The sequence below is a fragment of the Oncorhynchus keta genome, chromosome 9 (assembly GCF_023373465.1).
Source record: "Oncorhynchus keta strain PuntledgeMale-10-30-2019 chromosome 9, Oket_V2, whole genome shotgun sequence".
Classification (NCBI taxonomy): Eukaryota; Metazoa; Chordata; class Actinopteri; order Salmoniformes; family Salmonidae; genus Oncorhynchus; species Oncorhynchus keta.
The window spans coordinates 15,274,245-15,288,498 of NC_068429.1; the positions used below are offsets into that span (position 1 = coordinate 15,274,245).

At 42.4% G+C, this 14,254-nt stretch overlaps 1 protein-coding gene across 4 annotated transcripts in view; it reads right to left on the bottom strand.

Moving 5' to 3' along the window:
• Positions 1 to 6,496: 6,496 nt before the first annotated feature.
• Positions 6,497 to 14,254, bottom strand: part of si:dkey-220k22.1 (multiple epidermal growth factor-like domains protein 9) — a 93,130-nt gene continuing 85,372 nt past the window's right edge. For all 4 annotated transcript variants that reach the window (XM_052525286.1, XM_052525283.1, XM_052525285.1 and 1 more), the window contains 3 exons: positions 7,948 to 8,211; positions 6,723 to 7,488; positions 6,497 to 6,685 (listed from right to left, as the gene is read on the bottom strand). In XM_052525286.1, the coding sequence (XP_052381246.1) occupies positions 7,016 to 7,488; positions 7,948 to 8,211 (737 nt within the window). In that variant the 3' untranslated portion in view covers positions 6,497 to 6,685; positions 6,723 to 7,015. The remainder of the gene's footprint in view (positions 6,686 to 6,722; positions 7,489 to 7,947; positions 8,212 to 14,254) is intronic.

A 14,254-nucleotide genomic window follows, 5' to 3' on the forward strand; every position in this document is an offset into this window, starting at 1 on the left:
CACACCGCTAACTAAGCTAGCCGTTTCACATCCGTTACATAGGCAAATCAGTTAGGAACCAATTTTTATTTCCAATGGCGGCCTAGGAACAGTGGGTTAACTGCCTTGTTCGGTTACTGGCCCAACGCACTAACCTACCTGCCGCCCCAAAGAGAAGAGGCCCAGAATTCACAAAGTTATGAAAATAGTTCACCCTCTCCTATCTACAATAGTAGCTTCCTATTTACAACCAGTCTGTACATCATGTTCATTTTTACAATGAGCAGGACGGTACCGGAGGGAGTAAGAGCACATAATCTCTCTAGGTGGAAGGATGGAAAGATATGTATTGCAGTGATAACTGAAACTGGGCATGTGATGAAACCGTTCTCTCGTACGGTGTAAAAAGTTATCCAAAATCGCATAATTCAAACCAGTTTGTGGTGCATTCAAAGCATTGGGAAAGAGCTCTGCCTTCCATATCCGTATGCTTTTGAATGCACCGCTAAAGTTGTGGCTAGGAGTCCAGCTACCGATAGGTTTACCATTAAACTACCGCAAGAGTTTGAACTGAGTTTGAAGCCAGATGTTAAATCGGAGTGGATTTCACTGTTAGTTTTATTCCAAATTAGTTGCAGTTTTAAAACTGACGATTGTTTATTTTTGATGAATGTCAGTGTACTGTTGCTTGTATGCGTCTGTTTGTTGTCGTCCTGGCTATAATAGCTTCGATACGCAATACGCCCGGAATCAAACCAGGGTCTGTAGTGATGCCTTAGACCGCTGTGCCACTCGGGAGCCAAATTAATGGCATTCTACAGTATTTCAATTAAATATTTCAAAGGACACGATTACATGTATTAAAGTTTTTTTTTTTGTCGTGGGGAAACTAACATTAGTACTTCCAAAAAATTATATTTTAAGGAACATTTTAATTTTAAAATTTTAATGTTTTTTTTCACATTTTATAATAAAAAATAAATTAAGGCTCTAATGGAATATACCAGATCTCTGATACCAGATATTCCATTAGAAGCCTTAATTTATTCGCTGCCAAAGATGTTTCAACAAAGTACTGAGTAAAGGGTCTGAATCTTTATGTTAATGTGACATTTCAGCTTATTTTTTATACATTTGCAAAAATGTCTAAAAACCTGTTTGCTTTGCCATTACGGAGTTTTGTGTATAGACTGATATTCACATTATTTAGAATCCGTTTTAGAATAAGGCTGTAATAAAAAAGTCAGTCTACACGTTTTAAAGTTTGAATGTCGTTTCTAGTTTAAACGGTCTAAGAGGAGTTGAATGCTAAATAATAATAATAATAAGTACTTAGAAGATTTAAGTGGGGGTCTTGTTTTACAAGCCCACAATAATAATAATATGAGTATGTAATAAATCTAGAGTTGTGCATTGCTATGCAATACTACATTCCTTTGCATCCACACCAAATTGGTATTTTGATTCACATGATTCAATTCACTGCGATTGACCCAAATCACTATTAATACTATGGGCAAAGTTCATTTTTAGTTTCAGAAAAAAACAACTGTTTAAATGAATTGTCAAGAATATAAGTTAAACTTTATGGCCTTATTCGTGCGTGTCGGTGGAAAGTGTTTTTGGGACATGATGAAAACATGAATACACACTAATAATAGCGTAACAGTTAACTACAGTGTACAAGATACAGTATGTTTTGAATTGGCTACCAAATTATTACATGCTGACCACATCGCTCCTGTCACGTTCGAGGATTGCAAAATAAATGTACACATGCTTGTTATTCAATCATTGCACCTACACTGCTCGTGCACGTCTGCGTAGCCAGGCGCTAAAATACAACTTTATTCTATTTGTGATGCTTAACACGCTGCAAGTCCCACCTCTCCCATCTCCTCATTGGTTTTTAGGACCATATACCCACGTGGGTGATTGAAAGATGAACTGAGGTCCAGACTCTAGTCCAGTCGGTAGTGGTAATGCAACTTAAAGTTGGTTGCCAACCACCATATAAAGTCCAAAGACGAAGAAGCCTGAAGTAGGAGAGATTACTAGAAACTAACTATTTTTACCGTTTTATCTGTGGATTAATTTTCAGAGTAGAGGACCTTGTGCATTTCTGGTAAAATAACAACTCAATGTTTATATCCCAGGACAAATTAGCTAGCAACATCAAGCTAGCTAGCTATATGGCTATAAATGTTTGCTTATAGACCTGTCCCCAAATTAATACAATTAGTTCAGAGTTCATTTTGATATTTCAACCTGCGTGTCCTGATCGCATCGGGTGCGGGGGGACAAAATCAATCTGTGCGTGCGGTCTAGTCTGTTCTATCATATTTTCTAGGCTAAATTACATGCTACTGCAATGTCCGACTGTCTCTCTCTCCTTGAGCAACGGCTCACTCATCTCGCACACATGCAAGTGATGCGCACAAACACAGATACAGTATGTTGATTTTTATTTGGTTGATCAAATATTTTTTAATAAATTACATTAATTCCCCCAGGTCTTCTGAGCAAAAAAAGTCATGTGGAATTTTCAGTGTGAACCTAAGACTAAAAACACCAGGAAATCAGCTCAAAGTGATTTTAATTTAAGAAATATGTCCAAATATTCTCACACAACAGAAACACGTGATTGTATACAAATGTAAGCAAGGTTTGAAATGATTATGTTTTAGTCAAACATATCTGATGGTCTTCTTGCGGTCAATTTTCAGTCTACAAATGATTTGTAATTATGTTCTGGCCCCCAGACCATCCACTCCAGAACAAAATCGTCCCATGGCTGAATCTAGTCGATGATCCCTGACATACCGTGTACACTATATATACACAAAGGTATGTGGAAACCCCTTCAAATTAGTGGATTCGGCTATTTCAGCCACACCCTTTGCTGACAGGTGTATAAAATCGAGCACATAGCCATGCAATCTCCATAGACAAACACTGGCAGTAGAATGGCCACTGAAGAGCTCAGTGACTTTCAACGTGGCACCGTCATATGATGCCACCTTTCGAACAAGTCAATTCATCAAATTTCTGCCCGGCTAGAGCTGCCCCGATTAACTATAAGTGCTGTTATTGTGAATTGGAAATGTCTGGGAGCAACAACAGCTCAGCCGCGAAGTGGTAGGCCACACAAGCTCACAGAACGGGACCGCTGAGTGCTGAAGCGCACAGTGTAAAATTGTGTCTGTCCTCGGTTGAAACACCCACTACCGAGTTCCAAACTGCCTTTGGAAGCAACGTCAGCGCAATAACTGTTTGTCAGGAGCTTCATGAAATGGGTTTCCATGGACGAGCAGCCACACACAAGCCTAAGATCACCATGCACAATGCCAAGCGTAGGCTGGAGTAGTTTAAAGCTTGCCGCCATTGGACTCTGGAATAGTGTAAACGCGTTCTCTGGAGTGATGAATCACGCCTTACCATCTGGCAGTCCAAAGGACAAAATCTGGGTATGGCGGATGACAGGAGAACGCTACATGCCCGAATGCATAGTGCCAACTGTAAAGTTTGGTGCAGGAGGAATAATGGTCTGGGGCTGTTTTTACATGGTTTGGGTCCCTTAGTTCCAGTGAAGGGAAATCTTAACGCTACAGCATACAATGACATTCAGGCAATTCTGTTTGGGGAAGGCCCTTTCCTGTTTCAGAATGACAATGCCCCCATGCACAAAGCGAGGTCCATACAAAAATGGTTTGTGTGGAAGAACTTGACTGGCCTGCACAGAGCCCTGACCTCAACCCGATCAAACACTTTTGGGATGAATTGGAACGCCGACTGCGAGCCAGGCCTAATCGCCCAACATCAGTGCCCGACCTCACTAATGTTCGTGGCTGAATGGAAGCAAGTCCCTGCAGCAATGTTTCAAATTCTAGTGGAAAGCCTTCCCAGAAGAGTAGAGGCTGTTGTAGTAGCAAAGGGGGGACCAACTCCATATTAAGTGAGAAGTGGTAGATCTGTTCTAAAGTATGTGTGCTATTTCTATGCTTCCCGTTCTTAAGTTTAGTTTTTGCGTCATTTACTTTAGGTTTTGTAGACCAGCTTCAAACTGAAAATACAATTTCACAGTGCTTTAGATGGTACACAATGACTGCTTGTTCTGTCAAACTGAAATTTGGCAAACAATTCAAATTTTATCAAACAGGAAATGCCGGAGCAATTTCTGCATATTGAACCATTTATATAATAAATTAACAACACTGACACAAAAATTAAACAAAAACAGAGTTTAATTTTGGTAGGTTACATTAGCTGTGGTATGTACAAGGTGAATCGGACAGAAAAGGCATCTGGTAAATCTCAGCACCTATGCTTCTATGGAAGAATTAAGGTTGGTATGTTGTCTCAATGGGAAGAGATCAGAGTTGAGAATAACCCTAATATGCCTGGATGTCAAAACAACCCAGAGAAGAGGCCCAGAATTTCCCAGTCCTGAAAAGGATTCACCCTCCTATCTACAATAGTAGCTTCTTATTTACAACAAATCTGTACATCATGTTCATATTTACAATGAGCAGGACGGTACCTGAGGGAGTAAAAGCACATGATCTCTAGGTGGAAAGATGGGGAGAAATGTATTGCAGGGAAATGGGGGGGGGGGGTTCAGAGCTTCAGATCCGTTGAGCAGCTTGAAGGAAGGTAAGAACCATTGAGTACATCCCTTCATGGCAGCAGTGTATCCATCTGCGAATTGATTTTTTTCAGCAGGAAAATGACGCATGCCACAAGGCTAGGATTGTCCAGGAATGGTTCCACAAACAACAGTGGCCTGTCCAGTCACCAGATCTAAATCCAATTGAGCATCTGTGGGATGAGATGGAACGAGCTATTCAGAGCAGAGATCCACTACCAGCCAACTTGACATAACTGTGGAAAGCATTGGAGTCAACATGGGCCAGCATCCCTGTGGAACGCTTTGGACACCTTGTAGAGTCTATGCACTGAATAAATGAGGCTGTTCTGAGAGCTAAAGAGAGTTCAACTCAATATTAGGAAGGTGTTCCTAATGTTTTGTACACTCGGTGCACGTGGGAATTGTTAGGTACTTACAATTTCAAAGAAACCTGGTATGGTGACAATAGTTCTCCCAAATCTCATAATTAAAACCAGTTTGCGTTGCATTCAAAATAATTGGGAAAGAGCTGTGCCCTCCCTATTTTCACATGCTTTTGAATTCACAGCTAAATGGTTTCATCATTTTCCATAAGTATTACTAGCTATGCTCCAAAAAAGTAGCAAGAGTACAGGTGTTGTTAAACCTCGCTGTCCTGGCTAAATTCCCTCAGACAATCATGCCACATAATCCCCCCTGATTCTTCATTTGTATGATGCACTTCCTCATCTGTCCACTGTGACAGCTGGGTCATGTTCAGTAGGTAACACGGGTGGTGAAATGTTTTGAAACAGAAAACAAGTCTAGGTAGTGTCTCCACGTTTCAGTCTTTTTCTTCTGTTTCATGCCTACTGAACTCGAGCGTCATCATCCAGGTGGAAGTAGTGGATAATAGTAAAACCATTTGAGCACTTGCTACACAAATCCAGTTCATTATTATTATTATTATGAATAAAATAAGAAACCATGAAAATGACTTCTCCTGCCTTAACTTTAGTTTCAGCTGTAAACCAATACAATTTCTGTAATGGGCCTTCTGGCATCTGCATGGCTAAAATCTGGCTGTGCAACACATTAGCAGAAAGCTTATTGAGGAAAACAGAAAGCAATAAATTATCAAATAACATAAACAAAAACACTTGTTTAAAATGTGGAGTCTCTTGTTTTCTCCAAGTGAAATAGATGCCCTAGACTTAACAGTGTACCAGAACCCTGCAATCGTTTCATTTTAGTGTCAAAACATACCAAAATGGCCCCACAGCAGTGTTGTATGAATCATAATCGTTGCAAAACTTTGTCCATTTTCCCTCTCATTATACAATGTAAATAAACCATTTTGAAGCAAGTTATCCTCCATTGAAACCAACCAGGACAATACACGCTCTCTTTATTTTGTGTGTATGTGTTTTATTATGGTACAAGGTCTGCATGTGTGTGTGTTTTATTTAGTGCTTGTGCATGTGTGTGCAGTACTCTATGTGCAAACATAGTGTTTGAGGATGTGTATTTGAAGAGGTGCACATACTGTCAATATTCAGTATGTTTTTGATTGTGTGATGCAGCGTTTCAGAGTGGGCTTCAGTTAACTGGTTTCATAGGCCTGGCTGGACACAGCCTTCAAGGACCTCTACATGCTCACCTTCACTCTCTTCCTAGGTCAATGTGGTTCCCTGTGGCTCAAAGGTTGAATCATGAAGGGCACAAAGACTCCCAGGCCCTTCTGAGCCATTCAAACTCCCAGGCCCTTCTGAACCATTCAAACTCCCAGGCCCTTCAGAACCATTCAAACTCCCAGGCCCTTCTGAACCATTCAAACTCCCAGGCCCTTCTGAACCATTCAAACTCCCAGGCCCTTCTGAACCATTCAAACTCAGGCCCTTGTTTTTGTTTTCTCCCAGTCTGGGTGACTCAGAAGTCACTTGATTTCTGATTCTGTAGTTAGTCCATCCTTCCAGCTCCTCCTCATTTTAGTAACTGCAACAAGCAGATCATTTATTATTAAAATCCTGAGGACAGGATGATAAACCTCCCCCATCTTTGCCTCTCCCAGTCAGAGACCTTCCTCCCCCAGTCAGAGACCTTCCTCCCCCAGTCAGAGACCTTCCTCCCCAGAGACCTTCCTCCCCCAGTCAGAGACCTTCCTCCCCCAGTCAGAGACCTTCCTCCCCCAGTCAGAGACATCCCTCCCCCAGTCAGAGACATCCCTCCCCCAGTCAGAGTTCCATGGTGGGTGTGACCACCACGGGTGGGGTTGGTGGGTGTGGTAGAGATGGGACAGAATACAGTTTCCCAGAGGATGAGTCTTTACCACACTAGTCCAGAAGGCTGCGGTAACACCAATAAACATTAGCTTGCACACCGCCGTTAAAACACCAAAGAAGAAGAAGCATCCCCGCCCATGGCCCATCATCACGCCTTGTACATGTTGATGGGGCTGCTAAGCGCCAGCTGGCCGTTGGGCGCCACCTCCATGCTGGCCTCTTCCTCCAGCAGGCCCGACACGTCCCCCATGTTAGGCAGGCTGTCGTGGTAGCTGCTGATGCTGATGTTATCCTCTTTAAGTTCGATGGTCCAGAACGGAGCGTTCAGCTTGCGGTTGCGGTACTCGCGGTAGGTATAGACACCGCCCGCCACGCCCATCAGCACCACCACTGCCACGATGATCACCGCGAGGACGATGACATTGAACTGGGTCCAGGAGACCTCGGAGATGGCGGCCGTGGTGTTGGCGAGGAGACCTGGTGTGGTGCTGGAGGCTGTGGTGGTGGCGTTGGAGGTGGAAGTCATAGTGTGGCCACTAGAGGGGGTAGTGGTGGTGGAGCGCAGGGTCAGGGTGGTGGTGGTTGTTGTCGTGTTCTGCTCAGGGGTGGGAGTGACTATAGCTGGGGAAGAGAGGCAAGTGTGTCTGTTTAGCACAAGGAACACTTCACTGTCTTGTCTCTTGATAAAGGTCACTGCTAATTGTTTTACTATTATGCATCCTCAGCTTTGTTTGTTGATTTTATTATAAATCTTTAATATTACAGTGGAATTATTCAATGGTGATTACAGGAGAAACGTTGTTAATGTATATTTAACTCCATGTGAAATTCAACACTTTCACAGTGTACATATGAATCCATTGTTATCCATTGTTATAATCTAGTATTATATTAACGCTTGTAAGAGTGATGACAAAATAACACTGAATTAGAGTTACATTGTCAAAATGTTCATTTAACACAGACAGTAAGCGAGATCAAATTTAACACTACCAGAGTTAATTTCTTTGAAGCGCTTGTCATCCACATGAAAGATAGTCAGTAGAACAAACATTCTGATTATTATTGAATGATTCTGACCTTTGCAGCTGTGGATGATGGCACTACCCACGTATCCTTCAGCGCAACGCTCGCAGTGTTTCCCTGACGTGTTGTTGACGCAGCTCAGGCAGTGACCCGTCTCAGGGTTGCAGATGCGGGGCGAGGTCCCGGGGTCGGCATTCCCGCTGCAGTTGCAAGGAAGGCAGATGCTGTCCGCATTGTAGAAGCCACCCTTGCACTGGTCACAGTGGGGTCCCTGGTACTCTGGCTTACACTGGTCACACACAGATTGTCCTCTGGGGTCTGGGAGGAAGATAGAAACATCACAGCAAAGTTCAGTGTGGGGAGTCAAGAAGACCTTCTACCACTAGGTGGTGGTAGCATTCTATGGGATAAACATTTTGGAGCGCGTGACTGTAGCATGGGTTGTGCTTGACTGTAGCATGGGTTGTGCGTGACTGTAGCATGGGTTGTGCTTGACTGTAGCATGGGTTGTGCTTGACTGTAGCATGGGTTGTGCGTGACTGTAGCATGGGTTGTGCTTGACTGTAGCATGGGTTGTGCTTGACTGTAGCATGGGTTGTGCTTGACTGTAGCATGGGTTGTGCTTGACTGTAGCATGGGTTGTGCTTGACTGTAGCATGGGTTGTGCTTGACTGTAGCATGGGTTGTGCTTGACTGTAGCATGGGTTGTGCTTGACTGTAGCATGGGTTGTGCTTGACTGTAGCATGGGTTGTGCTTGTATGATAGACAATTGAACACTTCAAACGGAAAAATAGAAATTATGCTTTACACACCACAATAAGACATTTTTTTGTGAGAACAAAACGCTAATATTACGACGTCCTTTTATTTATTTTTTGGACGGCAAATCTCTGCACAAAACAACTTTTCTCAGGAAGCATAAGCACAGTGGCAGAGATGTAACGTTACAGTTCCACCAGAGACAACTTCAAACGTGAAGCATTCAGGAATGTGCAGGGTAAAGTTATATTGACGGGTTTCATTTACTCTCTCTGTGGATAAGAAGTCAACACACAGTACATCATGGTCTTGCTCAGTTGGTAGAGCATGGTGTTTGCAAAGCCAGGATAATGGGTTCAGTTCCCAGGACTGTCCATATGTAAAATGGATGCACTCATGACTAAGTCACTTTGGATAAAAGCATCTGCTAAATTACATATATTATTGACAAAGATGCTAGGATACCATCAAGAAGCTGAGTACACTAACTTTCAATCCTGTCACACTAAGATAGTGATTTGTCCTCTGCACATACTGTACACCTAGTTGACCAGAAACATCCAATGTCCCTCTGTGGCTACAATAGTATCATCAGATGCATTTTTACAACCAGAAGTACACAGGGCAAACAGTCTAGAACAAATAATATCAGAAAGAAAGGTGTTGTGTCCATTCTCTCATTCATGCACCTCCTAAATGGTGGAATTGCATGAGCAGCGTGTCTTGTACTATTAAACTGAATCCCCAACATATGACTGACACATTTCTGTTCTACATCGGAGCTCCACAATCTGTGCGGTTGGTTCCACTCTTGCCTTTGTTTCTGTGCCATCTTTACTCCAAATCTAATGAAAAAAAGGATTAACAGAAGTCACTGTTATCCGCCAGAGGCGAGTCATGTTCAAACTAACTGTGAAAACAAACCATAACAAGATTTCCTCAAAATGCATCGTCTGTTTTTTATGCCCTGAATTTTAATCACTAAGCTCAAAATGGATGTGTCGTAGCCCACAAAGTCTTCAGAGAAAAAACATGCCAGAGAGACTGTGTGTACAGTAATCTCATTCCCAGACACTTCTGCCCACTGGGGAAGTTTAATAGTTTTCATTAAGAGTGAATACTGACTTCAAATGTATTGTCAGATATCAATTAATCGATCAGTCACTTGCTCTTATGGCAACGAGAGGTAATTAAAGAATGCAAAAGCACCATTTCTTCTACTGTTTTACCATTTGAGTTAACTTTACCTTATGATTGTTCAATTGTGAGGAAGATAAACAAAAAGGTGTGAAATTTGCTCTGGTGCAAAGGCTTGGTGAATGGTGACATATAAATCTAAATCTAAGCACTAGAACCCCTCTCTGTACCTTCTCTCACTTTGCCTTCTGCAATGGACTGCCAACAGAATGTAAACCAAGCAGATCAAAGAACCTCGACTCGTCAGATGATTGCCACTCAGGAGGAACACACTTTGAGCTAAACCAATTTCACAGGTAATGTGCAGAATAACAGGCTAGGAGGATAATGACCATCATCAGTCACAGTAGGGAAATAGAAGGCGGTGACAATTAGTGAAATATTAGAGGGGCTCATTTAAAAGCATTTACTGTTGCAGCAGAGAGGCTGAAAATTAATTTCACACACACGCTTATGCACACAATGACAGGTTAGTGACGCATGCTGGAAGTATTCAGGTTCCTCAGACACTCCTTGAAACCCGTGTGGTACGTGCCAGACAATTAAAAACCTGTGTGGTACGTGCCAGACAATTAAAAACCTGTGTGGTACGTGCCAGACAATTAAAAACCTGTGTGGTATGTGCCAGACAATTCAAACCTGTGTGGTATGTGCCAGACAATTCAAACCTGTGTGGTACGTGCCAGACAATTCAAACCTGTGTGGTACGTGCCAGACAATTCAAACCTGTGTGGTACGTGCCAGACAATTCAAACCTGTGTGGTACGTGCCAGACAATTCAAACCTGTGTGGTACGTGCCAGACAATTCAAACCTGTGTGGTACGTGCCAGACAATTCAAACCTGTGTGGTACGTGCCAGACAATTCAAACCTGTGTGGTACGTGCCAGACAATTCAAACCTGTGTGGTACGTGCCAGACAATTCAAACCTGTGTGGTACGTGCCAGACAATTCAAACCTGTGTGGTGCGTGCCAGACAATTCAAACCTGTGTGGTGCGTGCCAGACAATTCAAACCTGTGTGGTACGTGCCAGACAATTCAAACCTGTGTGGTACGTGCCAGACAATTCAAACCTGTGTGGTACGTGCCAGACAATTCAAACCTGTGTGGTGCGTAGGGAGCCTAATGACACTACATTCTCTAGTGAAAAAGTGTCATATGGCAGAGTGAGAGAGAGACAGAGAGAGAAACAGTTTCCTCTTTTAGCATTGGCCTTTTACCTTTCGCCTAATAAACATCCAGCCTCAGTGTATTGGGTGAACCAGAGTGTAAAATCATTTGCATTGCAAATGTGATAAATCCTTCATGGGCAATTCATTTGACCTTTGCCACAGGGGAGTCCCTTTTTAAACATACAGAACTGCTGTATTCATGTTGGTCAAAACACAGACTTGTATCTGTCTGCAGAAATTGCCTACAAGGTCATGGCCATAACTAAAGCAAAACTGGAACCTCTGACGCCCCCTTGTCCCACCATACCTTATTTATCTCAGTGTGCAGCTTCCAGTGAACAGCAGAGGGGAAATTGTGTTACCTCGATTTTGACCTTACATCGATTAGGATAAGCAGAGTAAGGTGTTTTTTACATGACTAATGCCATAATCAGTTGGATATCAAATTATTAATGTGCATGTAAACGTACTCAGTGTTTCATATACACTGGTTGTTAATACTTTTTGGGGATATAGAGTGGCCCTGGAGGGGGAAACAAAGCAGGGGAACCTCTGGTCTGAAAACTACAGGATGACAGGAAGTTGTACTGTTGGTCTGCTCCTGTGTTGTGGATGGAAACAGCAGGGTGGCTGCCAGCTGGACGCATGGCCCTTAATAAACTCATCTGTCAGCACCACTGACAAGGAACTAACAAACATACAGGAAACACATTATGCGGACTCTACCTTTCAAAACGAGGACTCAGGAAAAGCAGGAAAAACTGCCTCTTGAAACCATTGTACATTACATGTATGTACAGTACCATGTTGATAATTTATCTAGTGAATTGTTTAATTATTAACTGAGTACCAGTGTAGAGGCTTCTTCCCAAAAGACATTAAAAGGCCTTCGAGTAGTTAATTAAAACCTCAAAGTGACATATTCATAGATTTGGGTCATGTGTACACAGGATGGCCCAATTTCTGACCCGTTAGCAAATTAACGGAGGATGGATCCTTCCCTAGATGGCAAACGCTCACAAAACTACAAGAGTTAGCATTGGTCTGAAATCTACGAGGTTCTGTATGTATTGTATATTGAAATTCAGCATTTAGCAGCATATGAATAAACTAAAAATGTTTTGCTTTTTGTTGCAGTTTCCTTCTATCACATCATATTAAAAATGGCTTTGGATTTCCATGGGTCAGGGGTGTTGTGAGGTGACTGATAGAGACCTCAACCCACACGACCCTTACATTATACATCTCCAAGCCTGTTTGCTTGATAGTGTTATACTGTAGCCTAGTCTCTCGTTTACAATTCTCTCAGCTTCTTGGCCAGTGACGCTATGACCAATGCTACCCATGCTAGACAGAGCATGTGAAACGAAACCAAGATCTGGGACACACGAGAGAGGAGGCATGTGGTAGCTAGGGGGCTCCCCCCAGTTTCCTTCACTGCTTAGTGGATGACAAGAATCTCCCCTCCCTCCCCTCTCATCCTTCTCTCCTCCACAGAAAACACTTCAATCTTCTGAGTCAGTGGAGAATGAGATGAGACGTGCCGAAGCACATTTATTTTATTTAAAAAAAATGTTTTAGTCATTTAGCAGACGCTCTTATCCAGAGCGACTTAAAAGAGCAATTAGGGTTGCCTTGCTCAAGGGCACAGACATATTTTTCACCCAGTTGGCTGAGGGATTCGAACCAGCGAATTTTAAGTTACTGGACCAACGCTATTAAAAGCTAGGATACCTTCCACCCAAAACACGCTCAAGGCTCAAGCTGTTGCCCCCACTGCACATCCAAATCTAGGGACCAGGTTGTAAGTTTAACAGGAGAAGACATGCTCCTAAACATGCTGAAGAAGCAGTTATGCATAAGTTTGTTGTAAAAATGTGAATGAGTCGTGAAATACCCATCCAATATCAGCATAGCCATAAAATGCTACATTATCCTTCTTGGATTTACTAACTCAAATAAACAAACATAACACACAGAATTCCATTCAGAATGCTGCTGTCGTATACAGTCAGTGAAGTATTGGATGAATGGACGTAATAATCTCTGGAACAAGCAAACCAAACTAATTCTAAAAGCTTTAACAAGAGCAGGGTATTTTGTTTCATTTGAAACAGCATAACATTTTATTAAAGAAGATACTAGCCGATTTCATAGTCAGCAGCCAGGCGTTGCTCGGTAGACAAAAGCCCCCCAGGACGCACTGTATCTGATTGACCCTCCATTTGTATGCATTGGACTGCAGGAGCATTTATCCCCATCATCAACTTAGCCAGAGGGGCTTTCACAGCCCTCCCAGTGCATTATCAGGGGTACAGGCATTTTAACACTTGTTGGCGTTGCCAGGGCAACCAGTCTCCTTCTCTCTGGTCCCTTCAGTTTGGCTGTCAATCATTCTTACTGTGCATTAAACGCTGTGTTAGTGAGTGAATAGTAGTAGTAGTAGTAGTGTGTAGTTAATTGACAGACAGACGGGGAGTTGGATCCATCAATAGATACTAAAAGGATTGAATGAGGACTGAACGGTGCTAAAACAGCTGTGACGCTTCCACATCAAGGACAATCTAGGTACATCTAATATATTGTGCCATTATATAGGTAGAGTATGAAGGACAAGAGTGAATCAATTGCCATTAAAGGTGGTGGTAAGTAATTAAACAATTTGATGGTATACTGTTACATGCAACAACTTTAAAAAGGTCCAATGCAACCGTTTTTATCTCAATGTCAAATCATTTTTGGGTAGCAATTAAGTATCTTACTGTGACTTAAAAAAATATATATATTTAAAATTTTAATTACATTTTTAATATGTGGTTCTTAGCCAAGAGCAATTTCTCAAGCAAGAATTTAGCTAGGACTGTCTGGGAGTGGTCTTACTGGGGAGTGGGAGTGGTCTGACTGGGCAGGGGGAGTGGTCTGACTGGGGAGGGGGAGTGGTCTGACTGGGGAGGGGGAGTGGTCTGACTGGGGAAGGAAAAAATGAAAACTAGCTGTTATTGGCAGAGAGGTTTGGAACTCTCTTTCTTATTGATCTATTAACTAATTTACAGCCTGGTGATGTCACCACGCAGGGCAAGGCTTCATCCCACCAAAACCGGCTGAAATTTCAGGTGGTCTTTTCAAACCGCTCTTACACTAAAAGGGCATTATCATCCTTTCCACAATTTCACAGTATTATTTCAAAATCAAGTTTTTGACTGCACCTTGCCTTTAAATATACCAATGTAA